Source organism: Malurus melanocephalus, unplaced genomic scaffold (genome assembly GCF_030028575.1).
Source record: "Malurus melanocephalus ecotype Western Australia unplaced genomic scaffold, MMel_1.1 scaffold_86, whole genome shotgun sequence".
NCBI lineage: Eukaryota > Metazoa > Chordata > Aves > Passeriformes > Maluridae > Malurus > Malurus melanocephalus.
In genome coordinates this window covers 2,027,513-2,046,270 of record NW_026623318.1, presented here as the reverse complement: position 1 = coordinate 2,046,270, position 18,758 = coordinate 2,027,513, and the positions used below count along the sequence as shown (strand labels likewise).

Here is an 18,758-nt window from a genome sequence, read left to right as displayed (position 1 = left end):
TCTGCTTTTGGCCCTGGAATTTCACTCTTTCTGAGTTACACAAATACTTTGACTTCCTCCAAACCTAGTGAGAAAGGAGCCACAGGAAGCATCTCAACTCAGCTCACTTTAGTGTCCATAAGACCATGATTAAAAAAGAAATGAAAAAAACTCCATAGATTAAAGTTCAGCTAAACTCAGATCCTGAAGAATGGGATGAAGCCACCATAATTTAGCCTTTAAGTGCAGATATCTGTCTTAAACAACAGTGTTTCCCTCAAACAGTTACTCAAACTCAATAGAGGAACTGCATGGAAATGCTTTGTGGTCTGTGCCTTGCAGAAGGACAGTGTAGGTGATCCCCGGGTGCTGTGGTCATCTACAAATGGGTTGACAGAAGGAAAAAGGATCCATACCAGTCCATTCTGCAAGTCTCTGTTCTCCCACATTATTYCAGCTGGGAGAGCCCTTGTCAGAAGTGTTTCAATAGGACACTGAGTATCCATATCTCTCAAAAACACTGTTTTASTGGGGTACATCACAACCTTTGATCATGTGTGAGGCCATACGATGTCAAAACTGCTCCAGGTACACCTTAAACTCATATAAAGTTTTGGGGAAGGTGAGGGGAGAGCAGGAACTTGGAGCAGTTAGGCTAATTCTAGTTGAGTTTCGATGGACACCTGTCCTTGTGAGGAAAGACTATGGTTGTCCTGGAATAAGGTCTTTAGAGGATACATTCACAAGGYCCAGAATTGACTGGATTTTCAGGGATTTCCCATCTGCCTGAAAGGAAGAGGCAGGGAAAAAGGGATGATGAAAATGATGGATTGCTTTGAGACCCACCTAACAGCACCTTTGCCTCTGTGTGTGTGTCTGAGTGTGGCTGAATGGACAGTCGTTGTCTTTTGTGGGGCAGAGTCACTGTGGAAACCTTAATTCATTTTTTTTTAGGCATAGAAGAGACCTCATAGCACATTTATCATTTTTGACAGACCTCAGACCACTGGTACCTTTTCTGGCACTCTCAGGATCATCTTTCCAGGGTGAGAGGTCAAGCACGTCGATCTCTYGGCAATCAACGAAGTCCTCAGGGTAAGTGTTGATCTTGAACACATCTCTGGGTATCTTTTTGATATGAGTATTGTCACAGATCACCCTCGACACTGAGATTTTTCTCAGCGCTTGCAACTGCCRTGGAGTGAAAACTCCTGGATTCTCCCACCAGAATCTGCAATGATATTTTCAGAAGCAGTTTATAATCTCTGGTTACTCTCTGAGATGAGAACCTGACCAAGGTGAGTCTGTGCTTGGATGAACACCCCTTTGGAGAAGGTGTCTCTGGTRTGGCCATATCTGGATTCTGTCAGAGCAGAGAGCCTGCCTCTCCCACACAGCATCAGCAGGCTGCAGGCGTGCAGTGATTTATCCTCTCCTGAGAGCAACAGCACGTCAGGCAGAGACCACAGCAGATCCTCCATGGTCTGGAGCTGGTGCTCCTCAGCCACATAAACCTGGAGGAATGGGCTGCAAAAAAGAGTTCTTTGGCAACTGGACTAAAATCAAGGGGTGAGCCTTGCTGGGAACACTCACTGGAGWGCTGGAGATGGCTTGGATCAGTGTGTCACAGGAAATGTCAGCATTTCCCCCTAAAAAATGCCCCAGGGAATGTGTCTCTCACCTGTCCCCATCACGCAGGTTCCTGAACTGGGTGCCAATGATGCAGGACAGGAGGGGCCCAACTCTGCCCTGGGGCACCACGGGCTCTGCCACTGCCCCGATCCAGAGGTCGATATTGTAYGGTGTTCCATACACATCCATGAACTTCTTGGCCAGTTTGGGATTGCCAAGTACCTCTGATAATTCTTCTAAAGTTTGGGGTTGGGAGAGMCCACAGAAGCCCCTCCAGGCATTGTAACCTGCAAGAGCAGGAGAAGCAGATGACCACCATCCTCCATAACATCTTCACAGTTCTTGGCCCATGAACGCTGCCTGCTTATTCTCATGGCAATAAAGGACCTGGAAAGCGCTATTGTCCAGGCAGTCCAAAAAATGCCACATTTTTAAAGCTCCTTTTTATATGTACACACTAAACTAACAGTTTGGGTTGTCTTCATGACAACAGCTCATCCTGTTGGTTACATCTTTCTGCTGCTGAAGGTGAATGCATCAGTCCTTGCAGCTTTGAGAGGCAAAATTTCTAGGATCAAATTCTTAGAAAAGAGGAAATTTGGTTGTGTTTAACTCAACAGCACCAGCTGTCCAGCACCCAGGGCAGTCCCAGTGGGTGTAAGTCACTTCTGCAGAATTCCAGCTTGTCTGGGACACAAGACAAGATTGATGGGCAAAGAARAAAACCCAGAGGACCTGTCCAAACCTATGTGAAAGCTGAATTTGGTCACTTGCATCTGTATCTTYTGTACCAMACAYWCTCTCTCTTCRCAATACACCAGTATCTCTCACCCTYTTTCTTACATTATCCCAAATATCATCTTGGATTTCCAAGCCTTTTGTTCCTGTTATAAATGTCTCATAAAAAGATTTGTAAAATACAGAGACCTTTTATTCCCTGAGCTTGACTGTCTGTCCATCCTTGACCCTCAAATCAAGGTACTGTTTCTTCCCATTAGTATAGAAAAAACTTAGTTAATTATGGAATCAGCAGCGGAAGAAGAAAACGTCTTGTTCACAGGAGTGTGGACTTGTGTCTCCTTACCTGGAAGGCCRTGGTCTCTTCCCCGTTGCATGTTCATGGCTCCYAGATCCARACCCATCACCTCTGTCTGTTCAAAGAGGTGGTTCTGGAGCTCCTCAACRAGCAGCTGGTTCTGTTTCATGAGCTTTGCATGATCCACCACCATGCCCCGGATCAGTGGGTCGATGCCTCCTGCAGCCATCGCAAATCAAGGAAAGATATTTTTGTGCCAAGCTGCAGCTTTGAAKGTCCCTTCCATGCAGCTGAAACAGTCTGCTCTGGGCTGGGTGGGGTTTTCCATCTCATATTTTTATTTCAACAGTGTCTGTAGAATCACAGAATCCCAGAATAGTTTGGCTTGGAAGGGACCTTAAACCTCATTCCATTCCATCCTCTACCATGGACAGGGGCCCCTTCCACTGTCCCAGGTTGCTCCAAGCCCTGTCAAACCTGACCTTGGACACTKCCAGRGATCCAGGGGAAGCCACAGCTTCTCTGGGTACCYTGTGCCAGGGCCTCACCACCCTCACAGTGGTACCTGTATGAATCTGTACAGTTCTGCATGTGCCAGGAGATGAGGCCTCACACAATAACKGAATTCCTTATCCCTCCCCATCCCTCAGCCTGTTCTTCCACAGCCCTAAATGCACTTGCTCTCCACCAGTCCCTTTCCAAGTCTGCTCCTCAGCCTTCCAGTCTCCAGCATGTCCTGGTCCCTGGGGTCTGTTCAAGGTTTTAACTTTTGCAATGGATTTGATTTATAGTTCCCTTATATATTAATTGGCAGATATTTATTAGAACATTAAATGAAATGATGGGATTAATTAATGTCTGATTGTCCATGTCTTTTTCATAGCAATTAAGAAGACAATACGAGCAAAACACAGGAAAATTGGCTGCTCATGTGTAATTATATTCTTCACCATTAGATAAACAAYACATTTTGGAAGAGACATTTGTCTTCCTCCTGTCTGGAGATCTCAGCTGTGTAATAACARGACCTCACAACTCCAGTTTGAGCCAGGAAGAGGGATGGGCACCTCTAGGAAGGAACAATGCTGCTTTAGCTTAATTAAACTCCCTCCMTCCATCTCTCCTGATTACAGGGGGATATAAGACCTGTAGATTTTGGTGGAYTGACATCTGGCATGGGGAGTCTCCTGCCTCCTGGAGCAGCAGGAGCAGCTGCACRATCTGAATGGATGCAGAACACTCCCACCATCGGATCTTGGTGACCAAGGAATGACTGGASATGGTGCTCAGTGCTCTGGGCTGGGTGATAAGGTGGAGATCAGGCACAGGTTGGACTTGAYGCACTTGGAGATCTTTACCAGCCCACATAATTCTGGGATTCTGTAATTCCATGTGCCTGACCAGCTGACCTCCACCTCAGGACCAGACCAGGACCACTGCCCCATGTTCTTACCTTCCATTACAATCCTCCACGGAGCACAAAAAGTCAGATGCAGAGGGACATGGGAGAAGGACCCCAAAGGCTGAAAGCTCTCATTCAGCCGGGACACAAAAGGCTGCACGGATGTATGGCCGAATCGGAAAGCCAGGGAAAAAACGTTTGAGGCCCTGGGATCCACCCTGTCATTGTAACCTCTGTACAGRGGGATCCACTTGCTGGTCTCCTTGGCCAGCAGGAGGGGGATGTAATCTCTGTATGTTATGATCTGAAARAGCACAAGAGACAGCAAATTACCAGCAGCAGAAATTCCATCAAAGTGCAGAGCAGGAATGTGGACTCTCTGCAGCAGCATTCATTAAGATCATCCAAAAAAGGACCCATAGCAGTGGAATGAATTTGGCATAATAGATTAAATTCTTTTAAAATCTGAAATTATTTTATACAATAAATAATTTTTACATTAAATATAATAAATTATTTATAAATTGGTAACATGATKCATAAAATACTCTGGATATCCATGCTGTCTCAGATCTACCATCCTCATTCACAATTTCCAACTCCCACGAATACCTCCACTGATCTGGCAAACCATGGCTTTCCTAATTTTGCCTGGAGGAAAAAACATTCCTAAGTGTGTGAATGAGAAACAGTGAGCAGTGATCAGTACCTGGTTTATGGCAATGACAATCTTTCTACTCTCCTGGTACAGCTTTTCCCCATCCCAGTGAGGATTTAAATTCCTCAGCTCCATAGCCAGGCGATTGTGCTCTCGGACAAAGAGAGTGTGCATTGCAGACAGTCCCAGGTTTTCTGTCACCCGTTTGTCACCTAAAATGAAAATATTTTAGGAATTTTGTTCATTAGTTTCAATTTTAGAGGCAGGTTTCTGTATTAGGACAGACAAGTAACAAATGGTGACATTTCTGGCAATAATGCTGTGGCTGCCTCACCTCTGAAGTGTCCAAAGCCAAGTTGGACAGGGCTTGGAGCAACCTGGGATAGTGGAAGGTGACCCTGCCCACGGCAGGGGTGGAACAGGATGGTCTTTAAGGATCCTTCCAACCCAAATTATTCTGGGATTCTATGAAAACTGGAGGAGACCCAGTGAAGACCCTCTGTGAGATGATGGAAAAGCACTGAGCATCTCCTCACTCAGGAAGGAGCTCTTCTCAAGTGCAGAGAATAAGGAAATGGGAACACTTTATTCTTATGATTGATTTTTGCAAACTTCACGTTTATTATGTTTTTGGTTTTTTTTACTATGCCTATGATGCATAATATATTCCAATTTGAATAAGCTCTGTGTTTCTCCTCAGTTTCTTTAAATTTCAGGTAAACTTTAAGACTTTTCTTCTGATGTAGGGTGGGTTAGTTAATTAATCAATTAACTAAATTGCTTAAGTGTTTAATTGTTAGTATTGATTGGGCTGAAAACTGAATCATAAAATGGAAGGGACCTTAAAGCACATCTCATTTCAACCTCCCACTGTCCCAGGGTGCTCCAATCCCCTGCMAACCTGGCCTTGGACACTTCCAGGGCTGAGGCAGMCACAGTTTCTCTGGGTACCCTGTRCCAGGGCCCCAYCACCCTCACARGGAACAATTTCTTCTGTATGTCTAATCTAATGGGCTCTCTTTCACTGTGAAGCCATTCCCCCTTATCCTCCCACTCCAATTCCTGATGCAGGATCCCTCTCCAGCTTCCCTGGAGCYCCTTCAGACCCTGGAAGGTGCTGTGAGGTCTCCACACAACCTCCTCTTCTCCAGGCTGAACAGACCCAACTTTCYCAGCCTGTCAGTGCTGACAGGCTGACAATTCACACTCAATTCATGAATGGAGAATTCTAGGTAGGAAAAAAAAAAGTCCCTAAGAGGTTTCAAGCACTGGTGATAATTCTATTGAAAGTTTCTCCTGCCTTTGAAAATACTTTGTAAAGGGAGAAGAATTTGCTGTAATCCTGCTGGGAAATTAAAATTATTTTAGTTTAATAATAATTTTTTTCTTGATTATATTTTCTTTTCTAGTTGGGGGGAGCATGTCTGTCTGTCACCATACACACTCATGCCTTGAAGCGCCTCATTCAAATATCRCAGAATCACAGAATATTCCCTTTTGGAAGGGACYCACAAGGATCTTATAARGAGATATTTGACCCTTTTTGACTTTATGGCCCGCTGAAAACATTTTCCCAGCTGCACTTACCTGCTTTAAAGCAGGGGATGTTGGCGCTCCTGTTGGTGAGAACGCACACACTGTGCGTTGTGTTCTCGAAGGGCAGCAATCCCAGCCCCGCGTCCGTGAATCGCTGGTTGATGGCCATCAGCCCCAGCTGGCTGCTGAGATTCCTCAGGCTCCTGGCCAGCGAGTCGTCGCTGCCGTAGACGGTGCTGGCGTCGATGAAGGAGGTGGCGGCGTTGAGCTGCTCCCGGGTGAACGTGGCGGGGGTGCACACCGAGGCCGACTGGACGAACGGCATGCAGGTGTCAGAGCTCAGCATCCGCGGGTCGTCGGGGGGGAACTAAAGCAAACSAGTGAGGTGATGCCTCAGAGAGTCCCGTGGTTTTATTTTTGCTGCCATAASAGAGTGTGGGGTGGGTGAGAGTTAGCGTACCTTGATAGGGAAGCAGGGGGGCTTGAAGGCACAACTGGTGTGGCACTGGAGCTCCAGGCTGGCTCCTTCCCCACTGGCTGGGGCCAAGTCGATGTCGTGGTTGACCCACTGGCCCCAGTGCATGAAGACCAGCGAGAGCTGCCGGTCTGCAGTGATGTCCTCATTGGCTGTGTGAGCAATTTCGTTGGACACTTTTCGAACCTGCGGGAAACCAAAATGAAAATGTCTCACATGACTGTCTCTGCCATGGTGGATTTGCTCCTCTCTTGGACACCTACTGTGAGATCTTGGAATGAGAGAATCATGAAGATAAGAAAAGACCTCTGAGTTCATCAGCCTTCAACCGAGTAGCCCCATTCCCAATAAACCATAGTGAGGAGAAGTGCCACATCTACCTGTTCTTTGAACACCTCCACAGAGTGACTCTTCCACTGCCTGGAGGTTCTGCTCCAATGTTTAACCACTATTTCAGTGAAGACRTTTTTCCTAATATCCTGAACCTCCCCTAGCAYAATTTGAGGCCATTTCCTCTTGTCCTRTCACTTGTTCCCTTGGAGAAGAGGCCAACCCCCACCTACTCCTTTCAGGTAGTGATAGATCATGCACAAGATGRCCCTAGATAAGCTCCTAAGAGTTAATTATGGCATTAAACAGCTCCATGCCATTCCCCAGCTCTATCCAATCTGCTGTAAAAGTAGACTCCAGTAGTTCTTCAGCCAAAGCCGGCTTCATGGAAAGCCTGTTCTAGCTGAAATTTGCTTGTGCACATCCAGAGGAACTGCCAAGCCTTTGCACAAACCTCCTGGCGTCCTTGGACACACTGACAGCAACAATCCTTGGGACACTTCAGAAACTGCTTAGGGAAACATCCACAACTTTTTTGCTCACATCTGTCTCCAACACAAAAATAACTAATCCAAGCCATAACTCAGTTGTGGGAAAGCAGCCTCAATTCAGCTCCTGAGATCAAAGACAGAGCAATTGACACTCTAGATGTTGCCACTGCTTCCTTCTTGATGGGTGCAGCGAGGGCATCACGGCTGGGTCAGGATGACAGCACTCACCAGGGGGAGTGGGAATCCATTGTAGYGCTTTCCTTCACTTGCTCCTCTGGGAACAGACACTCCATCCTCGTACACGGCTGGCAGCCAGCGAGCAAAGGCACGGTTMGAGGAGCCCAGGTGGGAGCGATTTCTGCAGCATCACCAGAAAAACAGCTTCTGTTATTTTTTCAAACATCGATAGCCTCGTACAAACCAGCATTTTGCAGCCCTTTACTTTGTGTCTGCGCACTCTGGTAACAGGGTTGAGAGTGAGAAAACACCAACAAACAAATTATACCAAGGTTATTACTGCAAAGAAAAAATAACTTTTTTTTTAAAAAAAAGGTGCCCGGGCAGACAGACACTGCTGTCCTTGTGGGGCTGGAAACCCTGAAGTCCATGGGAACAGACTGACTGGAACAGCCCAACAAGTGTGAGCTCCCTGCACACTGATGCAGATCTGTGCTATGTCATCACATCTGTTTCATGCCAGGTGAACATTGAAGGCAAATCCCAGTCAGATTTGGGGGCTGGAGCTGCACAGTAGGACGGGGAGCCTTGACTGCCACTGTCAGAGTAGGAATTGGGTCATTTTATGCTCCCCAAAAAAAGCAAACAAGAAAATAAATGTTTGATCCCAGCTTTGAACCTAGAGGGAAACTGTGTGCAAAAAGCTGAAGAGCTAATTTTCTCAGATGAAGGACATAAAATACACAGAGTTGGAAGACCTAGGAATTAAAGATCTATTTCATTCCTATCTTTACTCATCACACAGATATATCAATAACAGAATGTTATCTGTATCAGCTGGGGAAATGAATATTATCCCTATGGAAGAGTGGAGGGGTGATTTCCTGTAGGCTCCAGCAAAATGAGAGGCTGAGTCRTAGCCCCAAAATTTCCTCAACTTCATACCTGCCCACACCCCAATAAGTCCTTTCCTTCATCCAAAGCAGTTCATAAAGGGCAGTGGACTCAAATCTGAGATTTTCAAGAAATTAGATCTTTTTAGTTCCAAGCAAAGGTGGAAATGAATCCTCTGTTACAGGCTCATTAAAATGAGCATTTCACTCTTCTTGCCCTGTCAAAAGGCACTTTCACAAATCATCTACCCTTAGTCAGAATGCAGGCTTGAGACTCTCCCTGTCCACACACAAATCCTACCTGTTGTTGCACTCCCCAGTAATGGTCCGGTAAAAGTCTCTCTCTGGGCATTTAACAGAACGAGTCTGGTAGTCACAGCCAGTGCCCTTGGAAATCATCTCCTTCTGTGTCCTGCTGAGGAGATCTGCAAGAGAAATCTCATAAAGTAACATCTGATCCTACTCTTCTTTTGCTGTTTTATCTTCTCAGTGTTCTGAGTCAGCATTTGAGACAGCTGAATCACAGCTGTGGATATAGAACATCTGGATTGGAATTGTTAATTTGGTGCCTTAATCCTTTTGTGGATCAGCTTTCCCCTCTGGCCTAGGGAAATTGGGTGGGCATGGAACAGCTTTCCAAGGAACGTGGCAACCATTAACGCCAGGAAGGTTTTACACCAGCTGGAAACAAAGCAATGAATTTGCAAAGTGGTACAACCCAGGTGTGAGTAGCAGAAGTGGAAGATGGAAGGTTTTCAGTGGTTTTTGTCCCACGTGTGTCCCAGGTATTGTTAGGCTGGTTTTATCAAGGATAGGARAGATGCACTCTCAAAGATGATGAATAAAACACCCAGGGGTCTGGTCTATCTCTGAGCATCMTTAAAATTTATTCCCCTGTTGGGGAAGGGTTTTATCCCTGGTTATTTAGGTCATGGCAGAGCTGCTCTCTGCCACCTGCTGTGGCACATTTACTGCTCTTAACCCTTTGTAAGACATTTTGGTCTAAACCACTTTACCTGTAACATTGAAACTCTGTTCCCCAGAGAGGTGAAGCCTCCTTTTGAGGATTTTCAAAGTAGTTTCCAAGTAATCAGCAGCTCGAACTGCAGATCTGGTTCTTCCTACAGGATCCTTTAGGTGCTTCAGGAAATCCATSGGGTTGACAATCTTTTCCTCCAGTTTTCTCTTTAAGCTGAACATAGAAGAGCTCCATGAAGAACCTTCTCTGAAATCAGAGCTCCTCTGTCAYGCTGGGCTGGGTGTAATTAGCTCTGAAACACTGCAGGGTCACAGGCAGGCCCTGCCCAGTAGGACCAGCTGTCTGCACATCAGCACGTCAGCTCAGGTGGTTTTGGCAAACAAATCACTGTAATCCCCTACTTCAAGCCTGGAGTACTTCCTTGTCACAATAAATTTTGTTCTATCATGTGGAAACCCAGATCTATGAACTGTGACAGGATAAAATTTTACTTGTATTATGTTGCAAGGTGTATCYTGTGAACAGAGGGACAATCTCACTCCTGTTCCATCTCTCTCTGATCCCATAACTCTGTCTTGCTAATTTTGTAGGATGGGTGGAGAGAGACTCCATCCCAAATCATCCCACTGCCTGGAACTAGCCTTTTGGGACAATYACAGAAGATTCCTGGGTTCTGACTCCACTGGCACTTGTTTGGGACAGGGTGTCCAACTGCACAACTCCAGTTCATCCAGAGAGGGGCAGAACTCTGCCGGCCAGGAGAGGATTCACATGTGTCCAGCATGTCTGAACCACTGTGGACCAGTGAGAAGTGTCCACAACAGTGTAGGTGAGGAACAACACTCGGGGTCAGGGTTGGTGGCTCCAGGACCAGGATCCAGCCAAACTGGGCAAAAGGATCCCTGCAGCTATGACAGAGAGCCCTGGCACTAAGGTTTCTCCATAATAAATATGCATTGGAAAACAGAGAAAATACATATATATTTAATCTTATTGATTTAAAATATCGGGGGCCCTCAGACAGGAAGAACTCACCTTTTTCTGGCCCGTAAATATGCTGTGTCTACCAACTGCTTGGCCTCGGTAATGATGTTCCGGAGAKATGAATCTGACAGCACCACTGAGGTCTCTGCTTAAAAATATAAAATAAGAAAAAACAGAAATTGAGGATTCTTAATTATAATGTACACCAGGAGCTTTGTCCTCTGCTAAACCATGTCCCCAGCTGCCACAACCACAGGTTTTTTGAACACTTCTAGGGATGGTGACTCCACCACTGCCCTGGGAAGCCTGTTCCAATGCTTCCCAATCCTTTCCATGAAGGAATTTTCCCCAATATCCAATCAAAACCTCTGGCACAATTTGAGGCCACTTCCTCTCCTCCTGTCCCTTGTACCCTGGGAGCAGCTTGACCCTCACCTGGCTGTCCCCTCCTGTCAGGGAGTTGTGCAGAGCCAGAAGGTSCCCCCTGAGCCTCCTTTTCTCCAGGCCAAGCCCTCCCAGTTCCCTCAGCCTCATCTGGTACTCCAGACACTCCCCAGCGATAATTCCCTGTGAGAAGTGCATGGAAGAAGCCAAAGATACAATCTCTGCCCCAGATTCCCTGCCATAAAAGGATGATTTATGCGTGAAAAAGCTGTTGATTAAATAGGGAGTTTCCTTAGGCAAATTTCTCACTTTTCAACTTYATTGTTAGTGGATCAATCTACAGGATATTTCAATTCTTTATTGGAGCTGTGTCTAAGTAGACTGGATTTCTGTTCACACCATTTCCAGCACAGYAGCAGCCAAAAGACAAGCAGGAACTTACCATTCCCTGAGGAGCCCATTGCTCCGACTGCACAGAGAGTGATGATGGATCCCAGGAGAGCCATCCTTGGGTTTGTGCCTAGAGGGAAATGCAGCATAAACCCCCGATGGGCAGGGCTTCACTGAAGGGTCAGAACAGACTGACACATTTGTTTTCCATATGTCTTTCAGGACCCAGGAATAAAATCAAACTGCCCTCTGTCTGGATTTGTTGGAGGGACTCGGGCTTGGGCTGCAGCTGTGGGTGTTTGCAGGACACAGGGACATCTCTGAGGGGTGGGACCTTCARCAAACTGGGCTGGGCACTGCCAAGGAACAGGCAGACAAGTACAGTGCAGCCTCWGTGATGGAAAATATTTGGAAGGTGAGTTGGAAGCGGGAGGTGTTCCATTGTCCTGACTTTGGGAATGTCCACAAGCAGCTGGTGGAAAGGAGCCTGGTCCCACACATCCCTCTCTGCCTCCTCTGTCTTGATGCAGAACAAAATGAGCTGCCACATCCATCAATAATCCTTGAACCTAACCCTAACCCTTGCCAGTCCTCCTGTTGCTCCCTGAAATTAATTTTTATTCCTGTTTCACATTAACAGCAGAAATGGATGTGATCTGTTCCACCAGTGTCTCCCATGTGGCACAGCACCTTCCCTGAACAGAAAGTTTTAGCCCAAAGACTGCTGCTAGATCTATTTTAAGTAATTTAGTCAACATTTTAACTATTTAGAACAAGACAGAGACCAAATATGGAAGAACTAGCAGATTTTTCACAGTGGGAGAGGTTATCTTACATTTACAATCCAYAGAAATTCTTGGACCATCTTCCTGGGGAGTGAAAGCAGATTATACCTTGCAATGTTATGTTGCACGATATTTCTGCATGAGGCAGAAATGCTGTCTTTTGTCACTTCTCACAATAAATTAAATACACATCAGGGGAGGAATAAAGGACAACCAACATTCCCAACATTCCACCCTGCCTCCCATCTCCTGGGGCTCATCCATGGAATGCACCAATATCCATGCCAGATATATCAAATACAGGTATAAAATGAGAATGCACTGATCTTACCTGCCATCTCTGCAGCACTGGCAAGGCTGGGAAAAAGCCGGTCCTTTATATACCTGCACCAGGGCAGAAATTAGCCGGGTCTAAGGCAGGTGTGGCCAAAAAGCGGGACCAGATTGAGCCAAGAGGAAATACCTGCTGGTTTGCTTTCCTGGAATAATCTAGAAAGTGCACACTTCTTCATTCCTTCTGACTTCCTTCTTGAAAAATCAGTAAAAGAAGAATGAAAACGCACATTGCTTTCCTGCAAGTGAAAGAGATACGCTTAACTTTATGATGGTAAAAGATGATGGTGGAATTTGGCTGCTTCTTCCTTGTCAGTTGATATTTCTGTGAGCTTCTGGTTTGGGAAGCCAGAAATGGATCATTTTGCCAACATGCATTTATGGAGCATCCCGAGCTCCACATACAGCATGTGTGAATGGTGGGCCTGCCACTATTTGCATCGATGAAAACCAAAGTTGTGTCCCATCAGGGATTTGGAAATCCTTGTAAGATAACTGCTGGTTATTGGGGATGACAGATTGGACAAGGAACAAGGCAGTTGCACAGAGCAGGATCAAGCTGTCTCCAGCAAAATCACATGGACAGAAATACGGACAATCCCAAAATCAAATCTGTGCCAATGCTCAGAAAGAAACAAAGTCTTGGGCCAGGTGATATAATTCACTTCAATGTGAATTATGACTGATGGTTAGGAGGGAATTCCTCCCTKTGAGGGTGGGGASGCCCTGGCACAGGGTGCCCAGAGMAGCTGTGGCTGCCCCTGGATCCCTGGCAGTGCCCAAGGCCAGGCTGGACATTGGGGCTGGGAGCAGCCTGGGACAGTGGGAGGKGTCCCTGCCATGGTAGGGGKGGCACTGAGTGAGATTYGTGGTCCCTTCCAACCCAATTCTATAATTCCATGATGTGCAGGAGGAAAAAAGATTGTTCTTTAGTGGACTAAGAGGAAGGTAGTAGAAATAATCCTTTGAACATTGGTGAGGCTGAAGACAATGCTGAATTTTCTTGGCATCAATCAGCCTTGTAAACCTCCCAGGATTAGGGAGCCAATCCTTCCCACTGTTTAAATATTTTCACAGCTCTTATTAACCCAAAATAAATAAAAGAAAAGCATATATGATAAAGGAAACTGCTACCAAAACTGTGTCATTTTAGATCTGGGGGAAAAAAAAAAAAAGTGTGATGGCCAGGTTTTCAGAAACTGAAAATGCAAAGTCAATATTTCTCCCCTAAAAAGAAGTTGAAGCCAAAGCAGTGGCCCCTGGCACCAGAGGGACTCTGATCATCCTGCCAGGTGTTCCACCTTATCTCTCCAACTTTCCCTGCAAAATGTGCGTAGGTAGAAATCCAGATACCTGCTGGGTGGCTTTGCTACTTCTTTTGTGTTTGTGGCATTAGTGAATGGAAACTTCCCTGTCTGACCATCCAGAAGCCACCGTGGCAGTCCCAGTGGCCCCACCTGAGCTGGGACTGAGGCCCCTTCCCAGCAGAGGGTAACAGGGACCTGTCTGCAGCCAGGGGAGKGACGCTCAGAGATGTGGCAGGAGCTGATGATTCCAGACCTTCCCACGCTTGGACTGGAGGGGTAAAAAAGGCCAAGATTTCCTTTGTTTGGATGCCTGCTCAGGGGCACCAACTCGAGCTGTTATTAAAATAATAATAGATTAAATTRKTTTGAACATCCAGACCTCYGTGACTCTGCTGTGGGAAGCMTGGGGTTGAGCTGGTGAGGAAACCTGAAGTCTGACTGGGGAAGTGTGAGGGGTGTGGGGAGTCAAGCGAGGTCACTGGCACCAYTGCTGGGAARGGACCTCAGTCCCAGCTCAGGTGATGCTAGTGGAGTTTCCAGGGTGATTCCCATGTCACCTCCAACTGGGATTTCTGGTGTTTCAGTGCACCCCTTGGAGTTTCCAGAGAAACCAGGGTATCCTGCTCACCAAGGCTGATGTACAGTCAGCAAAGTGCCAAGACATCCAGGCAACCAGGGCAATAATTATCTATTGGTTATCTGACCACGCAGCAGACATCTCCTATCTTGAGAAGATGCAGATTTCTTCTCTYTCAGGCTCTTGATATTGCTAACATTACTTCTTGGTCCTGTTCAAGCTGCAGATCATCACCTGTAAATCCCAGTATAAACCCAGAGCTATCTAAACCACTGTGGTGTTTGCTAAGCACTAGCAGCAGGAACTAGGTCATTAAATTCCAGCAACACAAACAAAAGAAAAAGTTCATTACTGCATTTCTATTTCCTATTTCCAATACCTCTGGTATTCCTGCAAGCTTTTTCAGCTTTGTTTTCATAGAAATCACAGCATCCCAGAATCCCAGAAACACAGAATCACATAATCCCYRACTGGTTTGGGTTGGAAAGCACCTTAAAGGCCATYTCATCCCACCCCATCCCATGGGCAGGTACACTTTCCACTAGATCAGATTGCTCTAGCCCCATTTAACTTGGCCTTGGATGACASAGATACATTTAAATCCCAGGTGTGAACCACGATGTCTCAAGTTTAATAGTSATTAAGGACTTAATTTAGGTACAACTTCAAACATACAAAGTTTCCTCTTCATCTACCAGTGGTGTWTTTTTGTTATATTTCAAACTGTGGATTTACTTATAAACTGAGAGCCAACAGCCTGTATGAGCCAGGCTGTCCTTGTCTACGGCACAAATTTACAGAACTGTATCCAGTGCATCTTCTGCTCCAATAGATGAAGGGCAGAGCTGATAAAGGGATGGAGTGAGCAGGATGAAACAGATAAAAGTGAGAAGTGATAGACTGCAGCACAGAAACTCTAGGGCAAGTAGAGGAGGAAAAATTCCCAGCAGCTCTGGGGTGACATTTAATAAAATCAGATTATCCAGCTTTAAAAATAGAAAGACTGCAGCACTAAAAGAGAACTTTAACCCTTTATGGATAAGGGGAGTGACAGCAACAGCAAGGAATGCTCAGGAGGGGGCATCACAGCATCACTGAGGTGTTCTGGGGTGTCTCCAGCCCTGTGGACATCCAGGAGTGRCATTATCACCTCTTTTGGAAGCTCTCCTTTAAAGATTACACCCAAGGCTATGAAGCCTCCTGTCTGCATCTCCCCACCTGGCATGGAGATACTTCTCAGCCACAGGAGGTGCTCCAGGTGARCCCAAGAGCCTGGGGAGATACCAGCGAGGTCAGGCTTCATGGTGGCTCCTTCCACAYCCCCTGTGAGCAGCCTGCACAGTGTCCAGGGCTGGAAAGCCATGGAAAGGCATCTGTGACTTTCTGCACATCCATCCATGGAAAACGCTCATCTTGCAAGGCCCAAATGGGACTCCAGGTAAAACACTTCTTCCCTAAGAACAACAATCCTGCCTTCCCAAGGACCAAACCCCCAGAATAAAACCTTCAGCYCCTTCTCATGAGCCAAACTGCTGCCTGCCCCATCCTTTAGCAAATCTTTCTTCCATCCTTGCCATCACCTCTGTTCCAGACTGCAAAGCCATGCTCAGGTTGGAAAAGTGGGAGATGGCTTCTCTGGAGAGGGGGCTCACAGGACTAGAAGAGACCACACAGGAGGAGGATTTCTCCAATTTCCATGTATCTTCCTTCTCTGGAATCAGCTCCTATCTTATCTGGAAAATGGGACACAGCAGAAGCAGTTGTCAGGCCCCTGGAAAGCCACTAGGAGGATATATGGGTGCAAACACTCCAGAGATTTATTTGAGCAAAGAGAGAGTGGAAGAAGCTTTAGTCCCCAGTACACTTTTCACTGCCCCACAGCTGGGAGATATGGGAGYCATCCACTGCCATGAACACTTTTTCCTGGACTGCAGACTAAATTCTAAAGAGGCTGAATATGTGAATGGAAGCAGAAAATGATCACAGATTTTGTGGCTTGATTCAATGCTTAACCCTGGGAAGGAATGCCTCTATGGACAGAGCTTGCAGATGTTCCCTGGTATTCCAAGGCTCTGCTGGATCATTCTATGCCATCACATTGCAACCAGTGAAGTGATGTTTTATGGTATTTTTAACATTGCATCAAGTGAAGGGAGGGAACAGTGAATCAAGCAACCACTGAATCATTTAGCCTGGAAAAAYCCTTTTAAGGAGTTTTTAGACCATTGAATCCAACCATTCCCACAGCACTGCCCCATGGCCACGCCTAACCCATGTCCCCAGGTGCCACATCTACATGCTTTTTGAGAGCTTCCAAGGATGGTGACTCTACCACTGCCCTGGACAACTTGTTCTATAGAGTGCCTGACCACCCTTTCAGTGAAGGAATTTTTCCTAATATCCAGCCTAAACCTCCCCTGGCAAYTCTTGAGGCCATTCCCTCAACTCAGGAGTGGTGAGTGATGTGTGCTGGGTCCAGCAAAGCTGGCGTTCAGTCGGGACTGTTATTGCTTTCTGGAACTTGGAAAATCAAAGGGTGAAAACTGGAGTCTGAACATTTCCTTGAGGAAGAAGCTCTGCCCCATGGCAGACACACCTTGTGGTTTTCTCTACTGCGTAATACTGCAAAGTGCCATTTGTTACAAGACAAGAGCTGTCAGCTCTCTGTTGAACTCAGGTTTTTCTGTAAGCACATCATGTTCTTTTTATCAGGCAAGATTGTTTTGTCTGTAAATATCACAAGAATTGTAGATGAAAATAGGTGTTCACTGCCAAYACAAGATTAGATAAGGAAAAAAATCAACAAGATGAAAGATTCAGAGAAATATTGGGGCAATTCTGACCAGTGCCATGAAAGTGTGAGTTCAGCCAGGCTGCAGAAACAGTTAAGGGGTAATGGTGTTTTGCAATCTCCTCTGGACCCTTCTGTTGGTGTTTTCCAGACCACATTTTTCACCCTCCTAACCCCATCAGACCTCCCTTTTCAGGTCTGGTCTCCTCCAGCCTCCTTTGTTACAGTGCCACTGCTTTCCAGGTCCCACTGTTCCCACTCTGGTTCTCTCCAGATCCTTCCATTGGGGTCTGGACCCTCCCATCCTTTCGATGTCATGGTAGACCACTCCAGACTCCATTYTGGTTTCTGGTAATGTGCAGGCTCCTGCTGATAAATCCCCATGGAAGAGGCATGGAGTGCCAGTGACATAGGGGAGCACATGCACAGTTCTTGAACACAACTCCAGGAACACAGGGTAGGCTTTGGATGCCCTAGGATGAGGCCCCAAAGCCAGCTCCCATACAAACCAAGGACAGTGCTTCTAGGACTGCCCTCCAAAATGGATTTATGCTTCAAAGGATAGGTCAAGTCATGACCGGACCTTGCTCAGCAAGGATTTCCTCTCAACAGCCACGTTATCCTCCTTTCTCCAAATCCCCAAAAGCCCAAATGCAGGCAGCAGCCCGGTGAGAAGCACACAAGCCTGGAACATCTCCCAGTGGCAGGACATAACCTGCTGGGTCCATGCCTCAGGCTGCCTCCGAGAGTCATCTCTGGACATGCTGTCACAGAGGCAAAAATAGGGATCCTGTGGGAAGAGGGCACAGAGAAGGCTGGGATGTTCCCAGGCTAGAAAAGGAGACTGGGGACAATCATCCTGGGACAAGTTTCCTGTTGCATACAAAGAGATGAGACRGGACACAGACCTGCCACCACGTCCATTGCCCATGCCATCTGTGCTGACATTGAGGCCAGTGCCCAGTTCCATTCCCAGCACKGCTGGGATGCTCCGTGCAGGGCAGGTGGCAGCAGGAACAGCAGTCCCCGAGCTGGGTGTGCAGCAGGGGCAGCAGAATCCACGGCCAGGGTGGGACCGGGTCCTGCTGTGTCCCCGGGCAGGGTGACAGCCAGGGGCTCCTGCAGACCCGCTCTGCACAAGCTGCTGTGATGGCCGAGTGGTGAAGGCGTTGGACTTGAAATCCAATAGGGTTTCCCTGCGCAGGTTCAAATCCTGCTCACAGCGCGAGTTTTACTGTCAGGCCGTGTCCTCCTGGCCCCGAGAGGGACAGACAGACACAGAGTGGTGTCCCCCACAAAGGACACCCTGACCCTGTCCTCCAGGGACTCTTTAGCTTTAGGAGATGGTCAGAAGAGTGTTCAGGGGAGCAGCCCTGCACCTCTTCTTATGACAGGAAGAAATCCTGCAGTAGCATGTCCCCCTGCCCCACAGAGCCATGTGACCCTGTTCCCTATGGATGTGACACCCGTTTCCCTACAGCTGTGTCACACTGCTCCCTGTATATGTGTCACCCTGCTTTCTACCTCCTGTCATCATACTCCCTACAGATGCATCACACTGCTCCCTAGAATTGTGTCACCCTGCTTTCTAACAATGTGTCACCCAGACCCCTGCAGCT

The 18,758-nt window shown here is 46.9% G+C and overlaps 1 protein-coding gene and 1 non-coding gene across 2 annotated transcripts; one reads left to right on the top strand and one right to left on the bottom strand.

The window, feature by feature from the left end:
* Positions 1-354: 354 nt before the first annotated feature.
* On the bottom strand, positions 355-11,503 carry LOC130574635 (myeloperoxidase-like). Its single transcript, XM_057367970.1, has 13 exons — positions 11,399-11,503; positions 10,624-10,717; positions 9,626-9,801; positions 8,911-9,034; positions 7,768-7,897; positions 6,704-6,904; positions 6,295-6,610; positions 4,759-4,919; positions 4,101-4,353; positions 2,696-2,866; positions 1,661-1,898; positions 947-1,210; positions 355-358 (listed from the first exon to the last, which is right to left on the bottom strand). Exons 1-13 carry the CDS (start codon positions 11,493-11,495, stop codon positions 355-357), a joined length of 2,229 nt encoding a protein of 742 aa, XP_057223953.1. The 5' UTR covers positions 11,496-11,503.
* A 6,779-nt stretch (positions 11,504-18,282) lies between these two features.
* Positions 18,283-18,364, top strand: TRNAS-UGA (transfer RNA serine (anticodon UGA)). Its single transcript has one exon. It is a non-coding gene; the product is annotated as a tRNA-Ser (tRNA).
* Positions 18,365-18,758: the final 394 nt, after the last annotated feature.